The sequence below is a fragment of the Eucalyptus grandis genome, chromosome 6, assembly GCF_016545825.1.
Source record: "Eucalyptus grandis isolate ANBG69807.140 chromosome 6, ASM1654582v1, whole genome shotgun sequence".
Classification (NCBI taxonomy): domain Eukaryota; kingdom Viridiplantae; phylum Streptophyta; class Magnoliopsida; order Myrtales; family Myrtaceae; genus Eucalyptus; species Eucalyptus grandis.
Window position 1 is genome coordinate 5,383,668 of NC_052617.1, and position 27,493 is coordinate 5,411,160.

Here is a 27,493-nt window from a genome sequence, read left to right on the forward strand (position 1 = left end):
TGTCAAATTAGTGCTAAAAAGTTGAACTTTATTAATTGTTTTTACTTGTAATATCATATCAAGCATGGAATAGGATTTTTCTAAATATCCAAAATATGGAAGCCTTCTGCACTTTTCTTGAAAGGCATATTGGTCAAGTTTATGGCCGCAATTTTCATTTCATAGATATGTGTGACTTTGGTAATCACCGTTCAGGTATACAACTTTGAATAATTTATAGCATTGCATGACTATGATGACAATTTTCATTATATAGAAAATAGAGGGACTTATAGAATTCCATGTTTTTTGGTTGAGCACAACGCCTCTAAGATAGTGGTGCACTTAATTAGAATCATTAAGAAGTCAGAGTCTTCATGAAATGTCATTGTTGGGGTCAAAGTCTTTGGTGGGGTTTACTTGGATGTGGAAAATTCTTAGTGTCATATAATTTCTTCCTTCGCTAAACACAAAAAGGACAGCGGAATAGTTTTCAAGGCATTCATTCTAGATGGGCATTGACAAATTAATGCTAGAATGTTGAACCTTATTAATTGTTTTTACTTGAAATATCATATCTAGCATAAAATAGGATTTTTCTACATATACACGATGCGGAAGCCTTCTCCACTTTTTTTGAATGACGAGTTAATCAAGTCTATGGTAGCAATTCTCATTTCATAGAAACGCATGGCTCTTGTTATTACTGCCTGGTAGACGAAATTGAATAATCCATAATAAAGAAAATAATCATTTATGAACATTTTCCGATAAAATAACCTTAAATCTCTAATACCCCTATTTACTATTGTAGACAAGTGAGATGATAGGTACAAGTCCAAGATCTGCTATTCATTATTTGTTTTACTTAATTTGAATCTTGCGATTTCTGCACATTTCGTTTTTTCCTTTTAAATCTGAAACATTCAAAACCCTCATAATGTGTGCATATTAACATGTACATACAATTCTTCCTTGGTTGAACACATAAAGGACAGTGGAAGAGTTTTTAGAGCATCCATTCTAAATGGGCATTATCAAATTAGTGCTAAAAAGTTGAACTTTATTAATTATTTTTACTTGCAATATCATATCAAGCATAGAATATGATTTTTTTACATATACAACATATTGAAGCCTTCTCTGCTTTTTTTGAAAAGGCATATTGGTCAAGTTTATGGTGGCAATTTTCATTTCATAGATATGAGTGACTTTGGTAATCACCGTTTGGGTATACAACTTTGAATAATTCATAGCATTGCATGACTACGATGACAATTTTCATTACATAAAAACTAAAGGGACTTGTAGAATTCCATGTTTTTTGGTCGAGCACAACACCTCTAAGATAGTGGTGCACTTAATTAGAATCATTAAGAAGTCAAAGTCTTCGTTGAGGTCAAAGTCTTTGGTAGGATTTACTTGGATGTGGAAAGTTCTTAGTGCCATATAATTTCTTCCTTGGCTAAACGCAAAAAGGACGGGAGAAGAGTTTTCAAGGCATCCATTCTAGATGGGCATTGACAAATTAGTGCTAGAATGTTGAACTTTCTTAATTGTTTTTACTTGAAATATCATATCTAGCATGAAATAAGATTTTTCTATATATACACGATGCGGAAGCCTTCTCCACTTTTTTTAAATGACGAGTTAGTCGTCTATGGCGGCAATTATCATTTTATAGAAATGTGTGGCTTTGGTTACTACTGTCTGGTAGACAAAATTAAATAATCCATAATGAAGAAAACAATCATTTATGAACATTTTCCAGTAAAATAACCTCGAATCTCTAATGCCCCCATTTACTATTGTAGACAAGTGAGATGATAGGTACAAGTCCAAGATCTACTATTCATTATTTGTTTTCTACTTAATTTGAATCTTGCGATTTTTGCACATTTCGTTTTTTCCTTTTAAATTCAAAACATTCGAAACCCTCATAACGTGTGCATATTAACATGTACATACAATTCTTCCTTGGCTAAACGCATAAATGATGGTGGAGGAGTTTTAGAGCATCCATTCTAGATGGACATTGTCAAATTAGTGCTAAAAAGTTGAACTTTATTAATTGTTTTTACTTGCAATATCATATCAAGCATGGAATAGGATTGTTCTACATATCCAATATATGGAAGCCTTCTTCGCTTTTCTTGAAAGGCACATTGATCAAGTTTATGATGGCAATTTTCATTTCATAGATATGAGTGACTATGGTAATCACCGTTTAGTATACAACTTTGAATAATTCATAACATTGCATGACTGTGATGGCAATTTTTATGGGGTAAGTATATTATCAGTGTCAAAAGTTGTGTACAACGCTCACTTTGGTGCCAAAAGTTTATTTTGGATCATTTAAGTGCCAACAAATTTGAAAAATGATCATTTCAGTGCCAACGTCGATCAATTTGGCTGGAAATCTGACGTAGTACTTTTTTATTTATTAATTTTTTAAGCTAACGTGGCTCGTCGGAGAGTTGAGTCAGCATCCAAACGTCAAAACGACGCCGTTTGGCGTCTTTCCCCCAACTTAGAACCCTAAATCCCCAAATTGAGAGAGAGAGAGAGAGAGAGAGAGAGAGAGAGAGAGAGAGAGAGAGAGAGAGAGAGAGAGAGAGAGAGAGAGAGAGAAGGCATGTCGTCTTCTTCCTCGAAGAATAACACCAAAGAACAGCACTAGCAAAAGACACCAATAGTAGCACCAGCAACAGCATTAGCAGCAACAACAGCGCACCAGCAGCGACACCTTCGACATGTCGTCTTCTTCCTCAAAGAATAACACCAGCAACAGCACTAGCAGCACACCAACAGCAGCACCAGCAACAGCATTAGCAGCAACAACAGCGCACCAGCAGCGACACCTTTAACCCCTTTTCTTCCTCCTCCTCCTCCTCCGCCCTCGCCTCTTATTCTTCCTGCCACTTCTTACTTGAGCAACAATCTTAGTCTCTCCTCGCTCACCTGGTCAAGCAACTACAATGGTGGTCGAGCGACGGTAGCCAAGCGATGGTGGGTGAACAATGGTGGCCGAGCGACGGTAGCCAAGCGATGGTGGGTGAACAACAGTGGCCGAGCGAAGAAGACAAAGAAACCCTAACCCTAATTTCAATCCACATATGAGCTATACGGCGTCGTTTTTGCGAGGATGTCCACATATAACGACAAAATGACTTCGTTTCTTAAGGAGGATGGAAAATGACATCGTTTAAAAGCCAAGTAACTTTTTTTTTTAATATAAAAGCCACGTAATAAATTTGGCCGGAATCTCTCGTTGATGGCACCAAAGTGATCATTTTTTTTTTTCCGATTTGGCATTTAAGTGATCTGACAGAAACTTTTGGCGCAAAAATGAGCGCCGTACACAACTTTTGGCACGTGTACTTACCCCCAATTTTTATTATATAAAAAATAGAGGGACTTGTAGAATTCCATGTTTTTTGGTTGAGCACAACGCCTCTAAGATAGCGGTGCACTTAATTAGAATCATTAAGAAGTCAAAATCTTCATGAAATGTTGTTGTTGGGGTCAAAGTCTTTAGTGGGGTTTACTTGGGTGTGGAAAATTCTTAGTGCCATAGAATTTCTTCCATGGCTAAACGCAAAAAGGACGGTGGAAGAGTTTTCAGGATATCCATTCTAGATGGGCATTGATAAATTAGTGCTAGAATGTTGAACCTTATTAATTGCTTTTACTTGAAATATCATATCTAGCATGAAATAAGATTTTTTTTTTACATGTACGCGATGCGGAAGCCTTCTCCACTTTTTTTGAATGATGAGTTAGTCAAGTTTATGGCGGCAATTCTCATTTCATAAAAACACCTGGCTCTAGTTACTATTGTCTAGTAGACAAAATTGAATAATTCATAATGAAGAAAATAATCATTTATGAACATTTTCCGGTAAAATAACCTTGAATCTCTAATACCCCAATTTACTATTGTAGACAAGTGAGATGATAGATACAAGTCAATGATCTACTATTCGGCTGCAAGTAAAAGATGCAATTTCTGAATGACATTTCTAGCCAACAACTTTTCCATTCCTTATTCTACATGGCGCACAATTAAATTGGACATCTTCTCAAAAATTTCATGGTCCATGAAATCTTATGCCTTTTGTTTTGGCTTCTTCATCCATTTCACTTCCCTTTCCTCCATCTTTCTTGCAGTTCTCGCAAGCCACTCAAGTCTTCTAGTTTCACATGAAATGGATGCTATGGAGATTCTAATTACAATTCTCAATTAAGATAAACTGATGAAATATCTTTTAAGTTTGATAAAATGCTTGTCAAGTATGTTACAGTTACAAAAACTAACAACACGGGTGATGATATTGAGGTTCCATACAAAGGTGTCCTTGATTACTTCCAATTCTGCATCTTTGCTCGTACTTCAGATGCTGTGTCAAAGAAAAATTCCTCATAAACTTCATTCAGAGCATTGGAAAAAATGATGGACATGAGTGTTGCAGAGGTCGAAAGAGATCGAGAATTTCTATCGGTTTCAGTAAGGATCCAATGATGAAGTTGCTCGCGAGGTTCTGTCCATTGGAATGAAGTTGCATTGAGTGTAGGCGCTTTGCTCATCCTGCTGGCCCCAAAGAAAAGGGGGTTGATATCATTCCAATTTCCAATCCCCGAAAATTTTTTGGCGAAACCATACACATCTGGATCTTTGTGGCTCCAATTTTTCAGCCCCTTCGACGTGGAACTCCACATCGTGCTGCTTGAGAAAGACGCTAACCGCATGTCTTTCACCGCAGATTTTGAGACTGAACCTATATTCTTGTAGAGAAATAGAAAGGATTGAAGTAATTGTCTGGGCAATTCTTCCTGTACGAATAGTTAGCTTCTTTGGTGTTTTTCAGGTATTTACAAATACCACGTACCAACAAATTAGGTGGTGAATCTCTTGGGAAGCACGTAAATTCATGAAAGTCGAGTGCACTGCAATTTCCTGAAGGTGATTATGATTGCTATATTGCTAAAATAATTTGTTACGGTTAATAAAGTCCACTCAATTTGTCTTAAACTTCGTCTCTTTGGCTGAAATTACGGCCAGCTTAGGATTTTCATTTATGCTCGAGTAACAAAGCTTCGACCCCGAGTCCTTCTGGCTTCATAGCCAAGCGTGAAGTCACCATCTCTATTTGACGGACGGATAGCGCTACTTCATGATTAGGCCACGATTCGTCAACCTGATCATCCGTTACCTAAATGCATATAGCTTCCTGTGCCTTCTCCCCCATAGCCTTATCCTGTTGATATGGTAAAGAATATATATTGAACATCTATTGGAGCTACATAGATTACCAGATTTTTGCCACATGGGAGGCCCAAGCAGCTGTTTTCTTTAAATATCAGAAGGCTCATGCAGAAATCAAAAGCACTCAATGTGGGCAATCGATGATCTAAATGTCAAACAACTGAGATTGCGACATGTGCTGGCCATCAGTGAGGCCCAATGATGGCTGGTGGAGGAAAAAAAAAAGAAAATAAATGAAGAGAAAAGGAAAAAGAAAAAAAAAAATGAAAAGAGAATAAAAAGAAAAACTAGCGAAAAGAAGAGAATAAAAAAATAATTTTGATATCGTAACAAAGTAGAATAAGAACGGGAATTACCAAAAAGTCATAAACCTATTGCAATTGTGCCAATTTAGTCCTAAACTTTTTTTGGCCAATTTAAATTCTAAACCTTTTATAAATGTGCCAATTCAGTCCTTCCGGCCAAAATTGGCCGGAGCCGACGTGGACGTCGGCCGGAGACAACGCGGCGTGAACAATTTTTTAATAATTTTAAAAAAAAATTCGATTTTTTTTTTTTTTGATTTTTGATTTTTTTTGATTTTTTTACCTTCTTCTTCTTCCTCCGCCGGCCGGCGCCGGCCGAGGCGGGGCCGGCGAGGCCGACTCGCCGGCCACTAGCGAAGGTGGTGGCCGCCGTCACCCGGCCAAGGTGAGGCTCGGCCTCGCCCCCATGGCGAGGCGAGCCTCGCTGCATCTGGTTACGGCTCGCCCGCCATGGCGAGGCGAGCCTCGCCCATCTGCCAGTTCTGGCCTCGCCCAGCCATGGCGAGGCGAGCCTGCCGATCTAGTTACGGCCTCGCCGGTGGCCGGCGAGGCCGCCGTCGCGATCTCGGCGAGGCTCGCCGCCATGGTTGGGGCGAGGCCGAGCCTCGCTTGGCCGGGCGACGGCCACCTCGCCGTCGCCGGGCGAGGTTCGCCCTCGCTGCCACATCGGCGAAGGCGAGCCTCGCCTTGGCCGGGCGACGGCGGCCTTGCCGTCTTCGGGCGAGGCTCGCCCGCCCGCCACCGGCGAAGGCGGCGTTGCCCGGAACGGCGAGGCCGCCGTCGCCGGATCCGGCGAGGCTCGACCTCGCCATGGCTGGGCGAGGCCGAGCCTCGCCTTGGCCGGGCGACGGCGGCCTCGCCGTCGCTGGCGAGGCTCGCCGCTAGTGGCGGGGGCGAGCCTCGCCAAAGGGCTGGCCGAGGTCAGCCTCGCCGGCCACCTGGCCGCCGCGGCCGCAGGAAGAAGAAGGAGGTAAAAAATCAAAAAAAAAAAAATTCGAAAAAAAAATTTGAAAAATTAAAAATCGAAAATTATTTAAAAATTATTAAAAATTGTTCGCCCAGGCCACCAAGCCCCGGCGGCCCACGCCAGCTCAGCCGGCCAATTTTGGCCTAAGGACTAAATTGACACATTTATAAAAGGTTTAGGACTAAATTGACAAAAAAAGTTTAGGACTGAATTGGCGACCAATTACACATAAATAGGTTTAGACTTTTTTTGGTAATTCTCCCGAACAAGAACATACAAAAGCCTTACATGTTTAACATATTTCAAAAATGCCTCTTTATAGCACGTGCGAAGCGGAGGTGTCCAATAAAAAGCATGGTGCAAATGAAATTCTGATATGATTCTGTTCTTTTTTAGAGCAAATATGCACACGCGTTGCATGTGTGCAAGAAATCAACATTTAAAATGTTAAGCAAAATCATTATATCCCGAAATATTTGAATCGTCAAGTAACTAATAGATTTTAGTGATAAACACATGAAATACAAAAAAGAATCGTATAAAATCAATTTAGAAATTGGTTTAGCGGAATTTATGTACGATAAAAATATCCAAGTTATAATATTGGAACACGTGAGGGGTAATATAAGATCTTGCGTATGATAAAATTATTTAGAAATTGGTCTGGTCTCACGGTTCTAGGGACACAAAGACGTGGGCCAAAGACACGATTGGGCCTACTAAAGCAGCCCAACTCAAACACATTAAGTTGACTCATAAACTTGAGGACAAGGCCCGACTCACTTAGACTAAATCAAGCCCAAAATTACCAAACCCACTTAAGCCCACTTATACAAAGCCCATTCGAAGGGGAACAAAAAAATGGAAAAGACGAGCTTTAAACAAAGCCAGCGACATTCCTACGTGACGCTACGGAAAATCCGAGAGATCGAGAGCATTGGACTTAGCTTTAACGGTCGATGTCCACACCGCGAACGTGAGCTCGAGACGATGCAGCACCAGCAGCAACAGCGTCCGAAACAACTACTCCTTCCCGCATTTCAGCTGCGACCATGGCGACGATCTGGATCGCCAAATCCGACTCACAATTTGACTCGACTCAGCTTCCCGGTTATGCTTCTAAAGGTTCACGATAGGGCTTGCTTAAAAATTAAAAGTACAAGTCCACCAAGTCGGAGCACGGGTGTAAAAGTAAAACCTCTCTCGGACAATATGTCAAACAGAACGTGCGTCACTCAAAATCGCCGTTTCATCTCAACTCTCCCATCAAGCCAAAAGAATCAGTGAACTCAGCACCCTCACTTGAACCTTGAAACCATGTACAATCTCGAAGGAGATGATATGGTTCCAAGCTAAGCCTCGCGTGGAGAGCGGAGGGAGGACAGCAGAGAGGGAGAGAGAGATTATGCTCGGCTTCATTTTCTGAAGACTTGGACCAAACTTCATCCGAACAAGAGAAAACCAGAAATCCACGAGACAGTTTCGTGACTGAAAGCTCGGAAAGCTTGCGTCGAACCTTTCCGACGAGGCGGAGTCTGCAATCGGACAAACTACGGCCAGCAACATGGAGGCGGAGCAGAATGGAGGTGATTTAGAGTTGAGGCGAGCGCCGGTGAGCTGGAAGTAAGCTTCCGGTGATGAATTGAGGGGCGAGCTGGAGCCGAAGGAAGAAGTTGTGGCGACCAACAACCATACTGCAGGAGGAGAATTGAGAGCTGAGAAAGCAATTTCGCCTCTGCCGCTGTGAGCGAGAAGTAACGGCATGAGCGGGAGGAGCAATGACCGAGCGACCAATTACGAACGACCGTGCTGAGCAAAAGCTGCCGGTGGCCGCAAGCCGATGAGAGCCACGAGTAGGAAAGAACGAGAGTCCTCTAGAGCGAATTCTCCTCTCTTCCCTAAACGTGTGTGTGCGTTTTCCCTTCGGGAAAATAAAACTGAGCATCGACGAACTCGGATTAAATCCACACAAAAACAGTTCGGGATACGTCTAATCGTTAACATAGACTCGGAAAAAGTTGATTCGATCCTAATTTGAAACTTGCTATCTCGGCTCTTCTGCTTCAGCAGAAAAAAAAGGACAACAGGGTCAGAGCGTTGCATTGCTAATGGACCAAAACGAAGCCGCAACTAGCAACTGGATCGACGATGGAAGCTTCGGTCGTCATTAAGGATCGGAGTCATGGGCCAACGAACGGATCTCGAGCGAGACCTATTCGCTTCAGGACCTTAACCCATGAACCCGAGCAGAAGGGAGCGAGTTCTGTGTTACGTCGAAGGTCGGAATGGGTGAAGGAGGATGGGTAGGAGGCTAGGAGCAGAGCTCTCCAAGTACTTTGGTGAAGAAAACAGGGGCGGACAGAAGCTTTACTGCGATTGCGGGAGGAGCGGGGCGACGAGCGGTGAAGAGTGGCGACGGAATGGCCATGGGTCATGAGGAAGAAAACCGACTGGAGAAGGGATAGGCCAAGCGGGTGCCAAGTCGCGGGCTTGGCCCACCAGCCCAGGTCGAGCCGGCCCAATTCAAATTTTCTTTTATTTTCCTTTCTTTTTTCCTCTTTTTTTCACCGAACGGGCAAGATTAGGTTTCAACAACTTACCACTACTTTTTCTTCACCAACTGATCATTCGATCCACACATATTTAATAAGTACCTGCTGCATATTAATTCAATTAAATAATCACTCGATTTCTAATAAAGGCCATTCTTTTCTTTTCAAAGGTTACCAACCGATGATCACGCATACATGCTGCGTGCGCCTCAACAATATCCTATATATTAAACCAAAAGTGAATTTTATCTCGCTTTTTTATGGTTTTAATATTATCCCTTGAAAAAGAAAAGAAATAAGTTCCCACAAGAAACAGGGATAAAATTATAAACGGGAGGTTATATCTTTAGACTTTGATTTTGTCCACTAACAAAAATTGAAGAACTCGATGGGTACCTATAAACCGTTACTTACAGCTAATGTCCCACTTCTCTACCTTTTTTACTCACAAAAGATGCCCATGCCATGGCTTCATGCAACAAAGAAGAGAACCCACCCTCTCTTGGTTTTCTTCCCATATATAGATCAGCAAGGCCTATAAGATTGACATTCATTATTTGTTTTCTACTTAATTTGAATCTTGAGATTTTTGCACTTTTCATTTTTCTTTTTCAAATCCGAAACATTTGCAACCTCGTAACATGTACATACAATTTTAAAATTTGTATACTATTCCGAAAATTTTGGTGGGGTATGCGAAAAAAGAACCTTTTAATTTTTGGCAAATCTAAACAACGAGCTTGGTCTTCTTTATTCATTTTTGGCCAACAAAGAAATGAATGGTGCATGCCTTTTAAAAATGACTTAACTTAAGAGAAACTGGATGAGTTATGTTAGGAGGGACTAGCATAGGAGGAGATGAGAAGCCGGGAAGCATTAGGTGATGTGGTTGTTGGAAGATATATGAGATGCAAAAGAACTATGTCCCCTCAAACAAGAACCGCAGCAATCCGTTGTACAACAACCGCAACCGTACAATCCATTAAGAGCTGTTCTAAGAGTTTGCTGATTGTTGGTAACTGCATGTATATGGGATTTAGATGCAAGCAATGAAGATAACTAAGTTTTCAATGATCATGGTCTCAAAATTCTGTGTTCATTTCATAATCTTTGTCGAAAACTTGTTCCTGGGCGAATTGCAGTCAATTGGAGTTGAAGCAAGTCTCCTGCTGAGTTAACAAAAGAATTTTTAACGTAGTCAAGCAATTAATCCTGAGGTTGGCTGCAGGAGAGAGAAAAAGAAAAACATGTTATTTTCCATATGTCCTCAGGGATATGTTCTTCCTTTCTTTTAAATTTGTCAGCAATGGGTAGGCATTGTTTTAATAGAGCTAAAAGCACGCAAAATTTTACGAAGACATGAGAGCAGAAGTACAACGCCAGTAGCATGTGACGGGATCTTCCATCAAAACTTTCGCATTTCATAATTTTATATGTTTGCGTTCCAACATTAAAATTTAGGCATACGTCAAGCCATGGATTTTAAAACCTTGCACATGACGAAAATTAGATCTCACTTTGTTTACTTGGATGAGACCACACTTAAATGATAAAAAAGGCGAAAATAATAAGCATGTAATCAGTCTCATGGCAGTTCAACAGATTTACTCATCATATTACAATGCAAAGCAGTCAAGATTCTCATCTTTGATAAGATCTATGGGCATTCCTCCTCCACTTCTTTCTCACATTAGCTCCTTTCCTTTCAAGCAACCCCGCGAGCCATTCAAATTTTCTGGATCCAAGAACAATGTATCCTAGAGAGACTCCAGCTACGGTTCCACACCCATAACCCATCAATATGGCTCTCCACTCAAACCAGCCTCCATGCTCTGTATCATTTTCTTGAAGGATGGTTACATGTGGAATTTCTCGTGAACTATTTGTGCATGTCTCTAGCAATGGAAATCCACATAGTCCAGGATTCCCGGCAAATGAGTCACTCTTGAATGTGTTGAATTGCCTTCCTTGAGGAATAGGTCCGATGAGCTGATTCTTTGAGAGGTTCAAGAATGCAAGAGACGTCAAATCCGCTAGTTCCGGAGGAATCCTTCCAATGAACTTGTTTGAAGAGAGATCTAGCCATTCGAGTTCAGTCAAATTCCCAGTAGACGGAGGGATATAGCCTGTGAGATTGTTGTGGGAAAAGTTTAGCCCTTTGAGCGACTTTAGGTTTCCAATATCCACGGGAAGCTTCCCACCAAAATGGTTGCTTGATAAGTCGATACTCGTGAAAACAGTCAGAATTTTCACCAATTGTATCTCTAGTCCTTTCATGGTCACCATGACTGAATCTTGATAATAATCATCTCCCATATATTGCAGCTTGCCTCGTCTTTTATCCCGATTCATCATGGCAGTGAGCTTCATAATATATCTAACCGGTAAAGGACCGCTCAGATTGTTGTTGGATAGGTAAAAAATGCGCAATTTAGAAAATGAGTGAGCTTCTCTAGGACTACTTATGAAGCCATGGAACAAATTGGACCTCAAAACAAGAACCTGTAGCTTGGGAAGGGTTCCCGACCAATCAGGGAACGTATCCTTGATTCTATTGTTGCCGAGATCCAAAACCTCCAAATTTTCACAACGTAGCAAGGACGGTGGCAATGTCCCTTCAAATTGATTCCGACTAAAGTCGATAGTCCTTAATTTGCTATCCTCAGCAAATTTTCTAGGGATCACACCGTGAATCATGTTCATGCGAAGGTTGAGGACCGAGAGATTTTTGCTAAAGCTCATCAAGCACTCTGGCAAGGTGCCCATCAAACTATTATTGGACAAGTCGAGGACTCTGAGCTTAATGGCATCGCATATCAAAGGGGAAACCTTTCCACCAATCTTATTGTTTGCAATGGAATAGATTTGAGTGATGGGTGGTGGAATCGGAAGAGGACCTTCAAATCTGTTGTTGGATAGATCAAGCGTCGCCAGGTTCAACCAATGGAGAAAATATTCTTCGGGCCATTGACCCCTTAAATTATTGTTAGATATGGAAAAGGTAGAAAGAATGGAGGGAAGAAATGGAGCAGTTGGAAGATCGATTTGGCCATGGAATTCATTTAACTGAAGATCGAGTGTTTTTAATGAGGGTGCTTCTAGCAACCACTACGGAAGAGTATCGTTGATTTTGTTGTGACTGATGTTTAGAATCATCAATGATGCACAATTGTCTAAAGACCACGATAATGTCCCGTCAAACTTGTTGGCACTCAAGTCTAGTTCCCAGAGGTTGGTTAAATTTGTCAAACATCGTGGAATAGAGCTAGAGAGATTGTTATGAGCCAAATTTAAAATTGTAAGGGAGCTTAATTTGCAAACGGAAGATGGAATCTCTCCACTGAAGCCATTGTTGGTGGCTCGAAAGACTAATATAGGAAGTGTTGGAATTGGAAGTGGGCCTTGGAATAAGTTGTTGCTAAGGTCAACATAGATCAACTCTTTCTAGGGAAATTGTTGTATGCCTCCCTCAATAAGGTTCCTAGAAATATCAAGATACTGTAGTGACCCTTTCCCTACATCCCAAAACCATCTCGGTATCTGACCGCCAATCTTATTTTTGGAGAGATCTAATCTGCTTAGATTTTTTAAAGAGTTCAGAAAAAGAGGAAACTTGGTCAAGTTGCAGGAAGGCAAGGTTAAAGCCTTAAGCTTCGGAAATGTGTAATTCATACCGTTGTATGCTAGATTTAACTCTACTGAAAGACCAAGGCCTTGCAAATTTTTCAATGTTGAAAAGACACCCAAGTCTAAAACACCGGTGAAATAATTAAAAGAAAGGTCTAGATGTATGAGTCGTTCAAGCTTGACAACAAATGACGGGATATGACCAGTAAATTCATAGGATGAAAGGTCCAACTTGGTTAATCTTGTTAAGTTCACAAGCGATGAGGGAATTGATCCTGTCATTGTGCAATATCTAAAATCTAGAGCTTTTAAATTCCTCAATTCACCAATTGAATCGGGTATTTTTCCCAAGGTACTTGTAAAAGAGAGGGTTAAGGATTCAAGAGACTTGCTCCAATTAGACTTCGGAAAAGAAACCGTAAAATCATTTTCATCCAAACTGAGATGAAGGAGGTTTGGCAAGCTAAAAATGTTGGGTGGAAGTTCCCCTCGTAAACCACATCTAGACGCACCGAAAAACATCAAGGAGGATGATAAATTCAAGAAGGAACTAGGCAAAACAGTGGACATGTCTACCCAACCAAGGTCAAGCTTCCTCAACCCCGTTAAGTTTTGAACAAGCATTTTGAAGCCAATATCTTTGATCTTAAGACATGGTGCAGGACCACCTTCATAGTTAAAAGAGAGATCAAGCAAAACAAGTTTAGAAAGCAAAGAAATTTCAACAGGAACTAGACCTGAAAAAATTAGAATAAGAGAGATTGAGGTGCCTCAGTTTTGTGAAAACACTTAATTTAGGCAAAATGGGTGAGGTACGGAAATCATTCAAGGCAAGGTTGAGACTCTGAAGATGGTGAAGTGCAAAGAGTGAACTGTTAGAACGAAGGGTCCCCTGCAGACAGCTATATGAAAGATCGAGGCCGATAATGTTACCCGTTACATTGTCACAGGTGACACCGTCCCACGAGCAGCAATCCAAGCCGTTCTTCCATGTAGTCATCTTTGGATCACAATCTGAGTTTGTATCAGTTTCAACTGTGAGGGAATCATTGAACTGAAGTAAGGCATCACTTTGGACCGGACGACATAATTGCGCTATGGAGAAAGGAAGGCTTAATAACAATTGCCCAGAAAGACAAAAGAGAAAACAGAGGGACTGGTAGAATTCCATGTTTTTTGATTGAGCACAATGCCTCTAAGACAGTGGTGCACTTAATTATAATCATTAAGATGTCAAAGTCTTCTTGAAACGTGGTTGTCGGGGTCAAAGTCTTTGGTGGAGTTTACTTGGCTGTGGAAAATTCTTAAAGCCATAGAATTTCTTCCTTGGTCGAACGCACAAAAGTGGAGAACTATTCAGGGCATCCATTCCAAATGGGCATTGACAAATTAGTGCTAGAAAATTGAACTTTATTAATTGTTTTTACTTGCAATGTCACATCAAGCATGGAATAGGATTTTTCTACATATCCAAGATATGGAAGCCTTCTTCGTTTTTTCTTGAAAGGCATATTGGTCAAGTTTATGGTGGCAACTTTCATTTCATAGATATGCGTGACTCTGGTAATCACCGTTCAGCATATAACTTTGAATAATTCATAACATTGCATGACTATGATGGCAATTTTTCATTATATAGAAAATACAGAGACTTGTAAAATTCCATGTTTTTTGGTAGAGCACAACGCCTCTAAGATAGCAGTGCATTAATTAGAATCGTTAAGAAGTCAAAGTCTTCATCAAATGTCATTGTTGGGGTCAAAATCTTTGGTGGGGTTTACTTGGGTGTGGAAAATTCTTAGTGCCACAGAATTTCTTCCTTGGCTAAATGCTAAAAGGACAGTGGAAGAGTTTTCAGAGCATCCATGTTAGATGGGCATTGACACATTAATGCTAGAATGTTGAACTTTATTAATTGTTTTGACTTGAAATATCATATCTAGCATGAAATAGGATTTTTCTACTTGTACACAATGTGGACGCCTTCTCCACTTTTTTTTAATGAGGAGTTAGTCAAGTCTATGGCAGCAATTCTCATTTCATAGAAACGCGTGGCTCTAATCATTACTGTCTTATAGACAAATTTGAATAAATCATAATGAAGAAAACAATCATTTTAATTATTCAATTCGATGCTCGCCTATGTCCATTTTCTTTCTACAATAAATCTCTTCATATTACCTACTCACGATAAATGTTTGCTGAATTTTTTTCAACAAATCTGTAGAACAACATAAATAAAAATTTTAATCCTCGAGTAATGTTTAGTTAAGTGATCAACTATTTGGTTTTTGTTTTGGTTTGGATATGATAAAATATGTTTTAAAATTACAGTGTTCTCATGCCAAGACCAATTTGTAATGCCGCGTTCTTCATCGTGCAATGGAGACCACCTTGAGACATGTGAACGACGCTTTTACACTCATCCGTTGGATTAATTATTCCAAGCGAAAATTGGATTGTCTTGCGTTTGTTGAAAAGAATTGTATGAATTTAGCTCCTGATGCTGAGATGACGATAAGAACTCGGTGAAGCTGATGATGCAACAACTGTAGGAGATCCTACCAGTAACGTTGTGCTTGGACCTATCTCTTCTCTGTCATTCATCAACGGAGTAGCAATTAGGAAACCGCCCACATGCCATCATGGATCTATGATAAAATAGTTAGAGCAGAAGGTCGTAATATATCACGACGAAGACTATAAAGGCAAATGCTATCGGTGGTGAGAATGGGATCTTCTGAAGCTCACAAACACCTGCCACCCTATCTTCCTGGTAACTTCCTGCGGCTGAGCTAGCCATGGTATTCGCTTGGTAAATCGATAGCTCTCTCCCTCTCTCTCCCAACACCATGTGTGAAAAGAAGAAGAATGGCACTCTTGCTTTTCTAAAAGTTGAAATTATTTATATTACGCCTTGGAAGACCGAAAAGCAAAGCGCTGGTAGTCGATGAGAGCGAGAAAATTGCTAATATGGCCGACAATAAAAGACGTAGAGTCGGTTGACAAAAAGCCCCAAAATTACGCTGATTGCCTTGCCCTGCACGGCAATGGCTTTTCCTCAACACTACTCATTTAACTAATCTCTGTAGTTTTATTTTTGCTTTCTTAAGGAAAATTTTATTTTTTTTGGTCCAGTTTGATTTTCCGTGTGTTTGAATCATGGCATCTACTTTTCCTCTGGTTTTTAGAAGCAAAAATTCAAAATTAAAAACTATTTATGTTGAGACAATTTGAGCTAATATTTCTCTTCACTTGTCAATTTATGAACATCAGGTTATAGATTGCAAATGTGCATGTTGCCATTTGATGTTGCTTACTCACGAATACTGATAAAACTTTGTTGGAAGATACGCGTGAAGATTTACAATATCATCCAAAGATCAATTACATCCATTTAGTATCGGATCTACATCCAATTAGTATCGGATCTAATCAGATACAAATATTGTAAAATATTTACTTGCTTTTCATATATAGACTTTGTATTATAAACAATGTAAACATTGTACATTGATCGATATACAAAATACAATAGAAAATTCTCCCGTTCTCTTCTCTCGACTATCTCCTTCTCATCTTCTTTCATGGTATCAGAGCGGCCTCTGATTCTGACCTAGCTTCCGCATCCCTGTTCGAATTGCCTTCTTTTTCCTTTCTGTCTTTGTTGCTGCAACTCTTGCAGAACAGAGCAGTCTTCGGGAGGAATTCGGAATCTGCAAAAAGAATCAATCTACAAAACAGAATTTCATCATGACCAACCCACAAGAATTCACCTTACCCTCTGGAGATCAGTCGACACCACATGTTTCGTCCAGATCAGACTCATCCATTGTTGAACAGAACATCCCAGCCAAGGTCAAACACCATTTCAACACACACAGTGGCAACAAAATCCGGCTCAGTTCAATCAAGGGTTACCTTTCTCGGGGTATCCTTATCAATGGATGCCATACCCATGGATCCAGGGATTAAACCCAGGTACATCACAGCCGGGCTACCAGAGTGTGCAAACCGATGGAGGCCTACCGGCCAACACTGGGGCAGGCACAGCCATCGGCCCTGAGCAAACGAGAGAATAAAAAAATTTGAGTGTGGGACAGTCTACAAATCCAGGATTCCCAACAGGGTTCATACCCTTTCCATTCGCGGCCGCCATGGGTCGTCTAGAACCCAGAGACGCGCTATATGTATCCAACGCCGACGAACCAGAGTTGTAGCTTATTAGTCACCCCCTCACAGGATCCGAAAATTACTCGAATTGGGCACGTGAATTCCGTCGAGCCCTCGTAACAAAAGACAAAGAGGGATTTATCGACGGAACCGTCCCGGTTCCAACTGATGAGAAATTAGGGCGACAATGGAAAAAGTGCAATCAATTGGTCAGGACGTGGATAGGCAATTGCATCAGCCCAGAGATAGCAGCTGGGTTGCCCCCAACAGAAGATTCGAAATTTTTTTGGGACAATATAAGAGAAATGTACGGGAAACTGGATCGGGCGAGAATCTTCTCGCTACATCAAGCTCTTACCGAACTGAAGCAAGGAAACACGTCTGTGACAACGTGCTTCAACAAGCTGTCAGCGCTCTGGAACGAGCTAGAAGCAGCGAAGGAGAAACTAAACGGACCCGAAACAACCATTCAACAGTATAAGGCGATAAAAGACAGGGAGAAATCGACTCGATTTCTCCTTATCCTTAATGATTCTTACCTCCATTTCAGGTCACAGACACTCGCGATGGAGCCAGCACCCTCGATCGGCCGAATATTTCAACTTGCCATGCAAGAAGAAAGCCAAAGGCTTGCTTCAACCGAAGGAAAGGGGGCGGAAACCCTAGCCCTCGCCGCAAGAATGGAGAGAGCTTCGCGAACCCTAGACAGGAAGTGCGATGAAACCCTAAGGTTCGCGGAGGCTAAGCCTTTTAAAGGCTCTGCCGCGGACGGTCACGATCGCACGCAGTGATCGGACAGCTGGAGAGGGGCGTGAACACATGGAGATCTGGACGGTGGAGATGGTTTGCTCATTAAAGGATCCAACGGTGGGAACCTTTCGCGAAACCATGGGCCAAATCCGTATGGGCCTAATTCTCGCAGGCCCAATTCTTTTGGGCCGAACTCTTATGGGTCTAATTCCTATGGGCCGAATCCAAAAAACAAGGCCAAATTATATTGTGAATTCTGCAGACGACCTCATCACACCATAGAGAATTGCTGGAAGCTGCATGGCAAACCCGATGAAAAAAAGTGCAAAGAAATATCAGCAGCAGCATATCAACTTACAGGACAGGCGGGTACAAATCATCCTATCACTCATGCTGAATATGAGCAGTTGATGCAGGCACTACACAAATTGGATATTCAAAAAAAGGGGGGCAGCTTTATAGGTATTTCTCATTGTCGAATAAACAATATATCGAGAAATACTTGGATTGTTGATTTTGGAGCTAGTGATCAAATTGCATGTGAGAAAACATTGTTTACCACTATTAATAAAGAACTGGATAATCCCATTATAGTGCAATTACCAAATGGGAATACTGCTCATGTTACTACAACCGGGACAGTTAATCTTAGTTCTGAAATCATTCTCACCAATGTCTTATATATTCCTCTGTTCCAGTTCAATCTTATATCTGTGTCTAGAGCCTGTAAGGAGAACTCATGTCAAGTTTCCTTCAATGCTGATAGTTGTCAATTTCAGGCCCTTTCGACTGGGAAACTGATGATATGGGGTAATCTATCAGATGGACTATTTTTCTGGAGAAGTTCACCTAAGAATCTGGATTTTTTTCATTGCAATAAACAATCATTGTGTAATCTGACTACCAATGATAAAAATTTCATTTTCCATTCCAGATTGGGTCATAGTTCCTCATTTCCCTATTCTCAATGTCATATTTGCCCACTTGCAAAGCAATCACGCAACCCTTTTCCATTGAGCAAAAGTCGTGCAACTGACATTTTCTCTTTACTTCATATGGATGTTTGGGGACCGTATCATACACTGAATCATGATGGCTCTCGTTTCTTTCTTACCATTGTGGATGATCATTCAAGGGCTACATGGATTTTCCTCATGCAATCTAAGAGTAAAGTCATTTCATACTTAAAGACTTTCCTCTCTCTGTCGAAAACTCAATTTGGGAAAACTATTCAAAAAATTAGGATAGACAATGGGAAAGAGTTTTTCAATCATGAGTGTACGACTTTATTATCATCTCAAGGGATTCTGCATGAGAGTTCTTGCATATACACACCTCAACAAAATGGAATAGTGGAAAGGAAGCATCGTCATTTGCTAGAAGTAGCTAGGGCCTTAAAATTTCAGGGTTCCATTCTAGATACCTTTTGGGGGGAATGTGTATTGACTGCAACATATTTGATCAACCGTATGCCCACCAAGGTTCTTAACGGTCGAAGCCCTTTTGAAATTCTCTTTGGGAAGAAGCCATATCTTAATCATTTGAGGATTTTTGGGTGTCTATGCTATGCATCTATAGTAGGGCCTAAGGATAAGATGGGTCCACGAGCTCGCCGTTGCATATTTATGGGGTATGCTACCCTACAGAAGGGATACCGAATATATGATCCCTCTACAGGTGAATTCTTCGTTAGTAGAGATGTTTCCTTCCAAGAAGATTTTTTTCCTTTTTCTATGAAGGAATCAAATAGGAACAAACAAGACTATTCTCACACTAACAATATCGAAGAATCCATCAATGATCCCGGATATGTTATGCTCCCTTCCTCAGCTAATACAGGTACTGCTCCTGCATCCATTATACCAATGACACCTTTAGCAGAAGACACGGATCAAGAACCAAATGAGAGGATTACATTGGAGTCCCTGCCTATAGATATTCCAGCAACTCAGTCTTCTTCTGAGGACATTCAGCCAAGATAGTCAGGACGAACAACACGTCCTCCAACTTGGACCAAGGATTACATATGTGGAGTGAGAAATCCAAATATTCTTTTTCCAATTTCCTCTTATGTTTCCTTCGATCGGTTATCCGAGGAGCATAGATGTTGTATTACTCGCATTTCTGAAGAACAAGAACCATCAAACTATGAAGAGGCGAGTACTGACCCGCGATGGCAAAAAGCGATGGAAGAAGAATTGCAGGCACTGGTGGACAATTAGACATGGGATTTTGTTAGTCTACCTCCACATCGCAAACCCATTGGATGCAAATAGGTCTACAAAATCAAATATCGAGCTGATGGTTCGGTTGAAAGGTACAAAGCCCGATTGGTGGCAAAGGGTTTCACACAGAAGGAAGGTTTTGATTATCATGAAACCTTCTCGCCCGTAGCCAAGGATGTTATAGTCCGTTCATTCCTCTCCGTAGCAGCTTACCAGGACTGGCCATTACATCAGATGGATGTCCATAATGCATTCTTGCATGGAGATTTAGTTGAAGAGATTTATATGGACATACCACAGGGTTTACGGAGACAGGGGGAGAATAAAGTATGTCGTCTCCGCAAATCCTTATATGGGCTCAAGCAAGCATCCAGACAATGGTAAGCCAAATTTTCTGAGTCCCTGATAGCTACTGGTTTTCAACAATCCAAATTTGATTATGCTGTTTTCACATGGACCAAAGGTACGTCATCTATATACTTGATGATATATGTAGATGATATCTTGATTATGGGCAATGATGAGAAGGCTGTTAAAAGTTTCAAGAAATACTTGCACTCTACTTTCCATATAAAAGATCTAGGGTCGCCAAAGTATTTTCTTGGAATAGAAATTGCTCGCTCAGATCAAGGAATATGTCTCAGCCAGAGAAAATTTGCCTTAGAAATCATATCAGAAGCTGGACTGTCGGGATGTAAGCCCATAGTAATTCCGATAGAGTAGAATATTAAATTGACCACAGCAGAGTATGATGCTGGAATCTCTCAAGAATTTGATCCTGTACTAAAAGATTCAATGAGCTATCAGAAACTTGTTGGAAAGCTCATCTATTTGACTATGACCAGGCCGGACATCAGTTATGCTGTACAAACTCTTAGTCAGTTTATGCACAACCCAAAGCAGTCCCATATGAATGCAGCACTCAAAGTGGTAAAGTATCTGAAGAAATGTCCAGGACTTGGAATTCTTCTCTCCAAGAAATGTGATATGAGAATGACTGCATATTGCGATGCAGATTATGCGACACGTCCGATGAGCAGGAGGTCCATAACAGGGTTCTGTATCAGGTTAGGGGATTCTTTACTTTCATGGAAGACAAAGAATCAACCAACTGTTTCATTATCCTCAGCAGAAGCAGAGTATCGAGCCATGACAAAGACCGTATGTGAGATAGTATGGCTGCGCGGATTGCTTCAAGATCTTGGGGTACAAATTGAAGGGCCAACCAAATTATTTTGTGACAACGATGCGGCCCTCAAACTTGCCTCGAACCCAATAGTTCATGAAAGAACGAAGCATATAGAAGTGGACTGCCATTTCACGCGAGAAAAGATCTATCAAGGGATAATTGAGACACTGGGGATCCGAACAGAAGAGCAACCAGCGGACGTATTCACCAAACCCTTGTGTCAAAGTCACCACACGTATCTTCTAAACAAGCTAGGCGTCTTGGATATCTACAAGCCACCAGCTTGAGGGGGAGTGTTGGAAGATACGCGTGAAGATTTACAATATCATCCAAAGATCAATTACATCTATTTAGTATCGGATCTACATCCAATTAGTATCGGATCTAATCGGATACAAATATTGTAAAATATTTACTTGCTTTTCATATACAGACTTTGTATTATAAACAATGTAAACATTGTACATTGATCGATATACAAAATACAATAGAAAATTCTCCCGTTCTCTTCTCTCGACTATCTCCTTCTCATCTTCTTTCAAACTCGAAAGAGGGATAAGCGACTCTAAAACTCTGCTTCGTCGCTGCTGGGTCATAGCTTTGTCTCGAACGTTGTGCTTGGGCCTCTCTCTTCTCTGTCATTCATTAACGGAGTAGCAATAAGAAACCGACCAAATGCACGAGAAAATAGTTAAAGCAGAAAGTGGTAATATATCACGACGAAGACCATAAAGTCAAAATGCTATTGGTGGTGAGAACCGAGTCTTCTAAAGCTCACGAACACCTGCCACTCTATCTTCCTGGTAACTTCCTGCGGCTGAGCTAGACATGGTTGATTTGCTCGGCCGATCGATAGCTCTCTGTCTATCTCCCAACACCATGTGTGGAAAGAAGAATGGCTCTCTTTCTTTTCTAAAAGTTGAAATTATTTATATTACGCCTTGGGAGACCGAAAAGCAAAGCGTCGGTAGTCGATGAGAACGAGCTAATTGCTACATGGCCGTCGAGAAAAAGTAAAGTTGGTTGACAAAAAGCCCCGAAAATTCCGTTGATTGCCTTGCCATACACGGTAATGGCTTTTCCTCAACACTACTCAATTAATGTACGTAATTTTAGGTGTATTTATTTTGAGGAAAATTTCATAATAAAAAATTACTTTTTCAAAAATCATATTTTAGAAAAGTGTGTAATTTTCTTATTTAGCGATATATGAGCAAAAATATTTTTTAATATTAGATTTTATCGTAAAAGTGATTTAATCTCATGATTTTATATCATAATAAAAAATTGAATTTTTAACTAATTTTTTTCTTCCCCTTCGCCAGTCACCAGGCCTTAGCGTAGGCCAATTATCAACCACGGGCATTAGAGGTGATCAGTTCCCAGTTAGTCTAGTTCCCTCCCCAAAATCGGGAACCGGACAAACGGCACCGGTTCCTCATTTTTGTTGGAATCGAGGACCAGACCGACCAAGGGCAGAACCGAGGACCTCAAGCAGTTGTTTTCTTTCAATATCAGTAAGGCTCCGATAGAAACCGAAAGCGCCAAATGTGAGCAATCAATGATCTATATTGGACTCTGAACCAACTTGTATGGATGCAACGACTTCAGTATTTAAGAGTTGAGCGGCAGGCTCATCATTTTCAATCATTCTCACCCCGATAATCTATCCAAACACGCCAAATCACATGCTCAGATGCATACATGCCCAAACATTCAATATGCTTATATTCTTACAAAGAAGAAATCAATATAAGCAGCCTCCAACATAAAAAGTTCATGCACTCTCTTTCAATCTTTCTCAAGTGAAGATTACTTCGAACAAAGATCACAAGTCTTAAAACAAATACAGCCAATAAGTTCAGGAGTTCTCAAAGCAACTTCACACTTGCTTCACTCACAGAATCGATGACCGCCTTAACTTTGCCTTGATACTTTTGTTCTCTTTTCAAGTGAGACTTCAACAGCAGCGATGCCCTTGAGCAGCAGCCTCTCTCCCGGTATCTTTCTTATCTTCGCAGCTGCGGCCATGTCTCAAGCCGACTCCATGCTCGGTCTCAAAGCCTTCTCCCGTGAGCTCGCTGAAACGCGACAGTCGCAGTAGGGGAATGGATCACTTGGGCACTTACGAACTTGTTAGTGAAGTGCATTTTCAGAATGTAAGGCTTGAGAAAGTTTATTATTCTCGGTGACTTAGCTGGCGGTGGGATAACCATCTCTGAGTTGTGTAATCAATATCACGAACTTCGAATGGCTAGAACCAAAGCACCAACATCAGATAAAAGGGAACATAATCCGAAAAATAGAATGTTCATCTTTTCCATTCCGTCTTTAAGTTAAGCTTGCGGTGCAGGAGACCGTAGATGGGTCCTTACAAATAGAACCAATGGAGAAACAAGATCCTTATAAATAGGTCACTGAGGCCCTGAGGGTGCTTTTATTTCATGAAAAGCTGAAATAATATTTTTCCAAAAACAATCACTTGTATTATTTACTCAATTTCACCGTTTCATCTCAACCTTGAAATTGCGTACGATTTGAAAATGAGATGATATCGCTCCAAGCTGAGCCTCGCGTGAAGGGCGGAGCGAGGACAGCAGAGAGAGATTCCGCTCGGCTTCCTTTTCTGAAGACTTGGACCAAACTTCTTCCGAACGAGAGAAAACCAAAAACCCAAGAGACAGTTTCGTGACTAAGCTCAGAAAGGTCGTGTCGATCCCTTCCGACGAGGCGAAATCTGCGATTGGACAAACTACGGGTAGCGACATAGAGGTGGAAAAGAATAGAGGTGATTTAGAGTTGAGGCGAGCACCGGTAAGCTGGAGGTAAGTTTCTGGTGATGAACTGAGTGGCGACCTCAAACCAGAGGAAGAAGTTGGGGCGTCCGACAACCATATTGCAGGAGGAGAATTGAGAGCCGAGAAAGGAATTCTCGCCCTCCGTCGCTGTGAGCAAGAAGTGACGGCACAAGCCGGAGGAGCGATGACCGAGCAACCGATTACGAACGGCCGTGCTGAGGAAAGAGCTGCCGGTGGCTGCAAGTCAATGAGAGCCACGAGCAGGAGAGAACGAGAGCCCTCTAGAGCGAATTCTCCTCTCTTCCCCAAACGTGTGCGTGCGTATTCCCTTCGGGAAAATAAAATTGAGCATCAACGAACTCGGATCACATCCACCCAAAAACAGTCTGGGATACGTCTAATCGTTAACATAGACTCGGAAAAAGTTGATTCCGAAACATGCTATTTCGGCTATTCTCCTTCATCAGAAAAAAAGTATAACAGGGTAAGAGCGTTGCATTGTTAATGGACAAAAATGAAGCTGCGACTAGCAACTGGATCGATGACGGAGGCTCCGATTGTCGTTAAGGATCAGAGTCACAGGCCAACGAACAGATCTCGAGCGAGACCTAGTCACTTCAGGACCTTAAGCCATGAATCCGAGCAGAAGGGAGGGAGTTCTATGTTACGTCGAAGGTCGGAACCGGTGAAGGTGGATGGATAGGAGACGAGCTCTTCAGAGACACCAGCAATTCCTGAAATAACTTATTCTTTTCCTTACAAAATTGAAAAGAAGTAGCCTATATTAAATAATCACGCAATTCCTAAAGACACCGGCAATCACGCACACTTGTCATGTGTACCTTGACACTAGCCTATATATTAAACCAAAAGTGAATCATGTCTCCCTTTTCTTATGGTTTCGATATTATACCTTGAAAAAAGGAAAGAAATAAGTTCCCACAAGAAGCAGGGATAAATTAGATCTTACTTTGTTCACTTGGATAAGACTACACTTAAATGATAAAAAGGCCAAAATAATAAGCATGTAATCGGTCTCATTCGGTCTCATGGCACCTCAACAGATTTACTCATCATATTACAACACAAAGAATGGATAGTCGAGATTCTCATCTTTGATAAGATCTACGAGCATTCCTCCTCCACTTCTTTCTCATATTAGCTCCTTTCCTTTCAAGCAACCCCGCGAGCCATTCAAATTTTCTAGATCCGAGAACAATGTATCCTAGAGAGACTCCAGCTACAGTTCCACACCCATAACCCATCAATATGGCTTTCCACTCAAACCAGCTTCCATGCCCTATATCATTTTCTCGAAGAATGGTTACTGGTGGAATTTCTCGTGGATTGTTTGTGCATGTCTCTGGCAATGGAAATCCACATAGTCTAGGATTCATGGCAAACGAGTCGCTCTTGAATGTGTTGAATTGCCTTCCTTGAGGAATAGGTCCGATGAGCTGATTCTCTAAGAGGTTCAAGAATGCAAGATACGTCAAATCCGCTAGTTCTTGAGGAATCCTTCCAGTGAACTTGTTTGAAGAGAGGTCTAGCCATTCGAGTTCACTCAAATTGCCAGTAGACAGAGGGATATAGCCCATGAGATTGTTGTGGGAAAGGTTTAGCCCTTTGAGCGACTTTAGGTTTCCAATATGAACGGGAAGCTCCCCACCAAAATGGTTGCTCGATAAGTCGATACTCGTGAAAACAGTTAGAATTTTCACCAAGCGCATGTCAAGTCCTTTCATGGTCACCATGACTGAATCTTGATAACTACCATCTCCCATATATTGCGGCTTGCCCTGTCTTTTATCCTGATACATCATGGCAGTAAGCTTCATAATATAACTTACGGGCAAAGGACCACTCAGATTGTTGTTGGATAGGTCGAAGATGCGCAATTCAGAAAATGAGCGAGCTTCTCTAGGACTACTCACGAAGCCATAGAACATGTTGGACCTCAAAACAAGAACCTGTAGCTTGGGAAGGGTTCCCAACCAATGAGGGAATGTATGCTTCATTCTATTATTGCCGAGATCCAAAACTTCCAAATTTTCACAATGTAATAAGGACCATGGCAATGTCCCTTCAAATCGATTCTGACTGAGGTCGATGGTCCTTAGTTTGTTATCCTCAACAAATTTTCTAGGGATCACACCATGAATCATGTTCATGCGAAGGTTGAGGACCGAGAGATTTTTGCTAAAGCTCATCAAGCACTCTGGCAAGGTGCCCATCAAACTATTATTGGACAAGTCGAGAACTCTGAGCTCAGTGGCATTGCATATCAAAGGGGAAACCTTTCCACCAATCTTGTTGTTTGCAATGAAATACAAGAGAGCGGTGGGCGGTGGAATTGGAAGAGGACCTTCGAATCTATTGTTGGACAGATCAATAATCAGGAGATTCAACTTATGGAGAAAATATTCTTCAGGCCATTGACCCCCTAAATTATTGTTTGATATGAGAAAGAAGAAAAGATTGGAGGGATGAAATGGAACAGTTGGAGGATCGATTTGGCCATGGAATTCATTGAATTGAAGATTGATGACCTCCAATGAGGGGGCTTCTAGCAACCACTTTGGAAAAGTATCGTTGATTCTGTTGTGACTGACGTTTAGCAAGGCCAATGATGCACAACTGTCTAAAGACCGCGGCAATGTCCCTTCAAACTTATTGGCACTCAATTCTAGATACATGAGGTTGGTTAAATTTCCCAAGCATTGTGGAATAGAGCCAGAGAGATTGTTACGAGCCAACGATAGATATTGAAGGAAGCTTAATTTGCAAATGGAAGAGGGAATCTCTCCACTGAAGCGATTGTCGGTGGCTGAAAAGTCGACTATAGGGAGTGGTAGAATTGGAAGCGGGCCCTGGAATAAGTTGTCTCTAAGGTCAACATTGATCAACTCTTTCCAAGGAAATTGTTGTATGCCTCCCTCAATATGGTTACTAGAAATATCAAGAGACTGTAGGGTACCTTTCCCTACATCCCAAAACCATCTCGGTATCTGACCGCCAATCTTGTTTTTGGAGAGATCTAATTCTCTTAGCATTTTTAAAGAGTTCAGAAAATGAGGGAACTCGGTCAAGTTGCAGGAAGGCAAGGCCAAAGTCTCAAGCTTCGGAAATGTGTGATTCATACTGTTATACATTAGATTTAGCTCAACTGTAAGATGAAGGACTTGCAGATTTTTCAGTGTCGAAAAGACTCCCAAGTCTAAAACACCAATGAAGTTGTTCAAAGAAAGGTCTACATCCATGAGTTGTTCAAGCTTTACAACCAATGACGGGATATGACCAGTTAATTCATTGCATGAAAGGTCCAAATTGGTTAATTTTGTTAAGTTCACAAGCGATGAGGGAATCGATCCTGTCAATGTGCAGTTTCTAAGATGCAGAGTTTTTAAATTCTTGAATTCACCGATTGAATCGGGTATTTTGCTTGAAATGCTTGTATACGAGAGGGTTAAGGATTCAAGAGACTTGCTCCAATTAGACTTCGGAAAAGAAACCGTTAAATCATTGGAATCCAATCTGAGATCAAGGAGGTTTGGCAAGCTAAAAATGTTGGGCGGAAGTTCCCCCGTAACTTGCACTCAACCGCACTGAAAAATGTCAAGGATGATGATAAATTCACGAAAGAACTGAGCGAAACAGTA

General features: G+C 41.2%; 2 protein-coding genes and 1 pseudogene across 2 annotated transcripts; all 3 read right to left on the reverse strand.

Annotated features, from left to right (window-relative positions):
• Positions 1–10,713: 10,713 nt before the first annotated feature.
• Positions 10,714–11,838, reverse strand: LOC120294254 (receptor-like protein 33). Its single transcript, XM_039314245.1, has one exon. It carries the CDS (start codon positions 11,836–11,838, stop codon positions 10,714–10,716), a length of 1,125 nt encoding a protein of 374 aa, XP_039170179.1.
• Positions 11,839–22,907: 11,069 nt separating this feature from the next.
• Positions 22,908–23,252, reverse strand: LOC120294687 (annotated as a pseudogene).
• A 1,691-nt stretch (positions 23,253–24,943) lies between these two features.
• Positions 24,944–27,094, reverse strand: LOC104451175 (receptor-like protein 33). The gene has a single exon (XM_039314246.1). The coding sequence runs from the start codon at positions 27,092–27,094 to the stop codon at positions 24,944–24,946; it is 2,151 nt and encodes a 716-aa protein (XP_039170180.1).
• Positions 27,095–27,493: the final 399 nt, after the last annotated feature.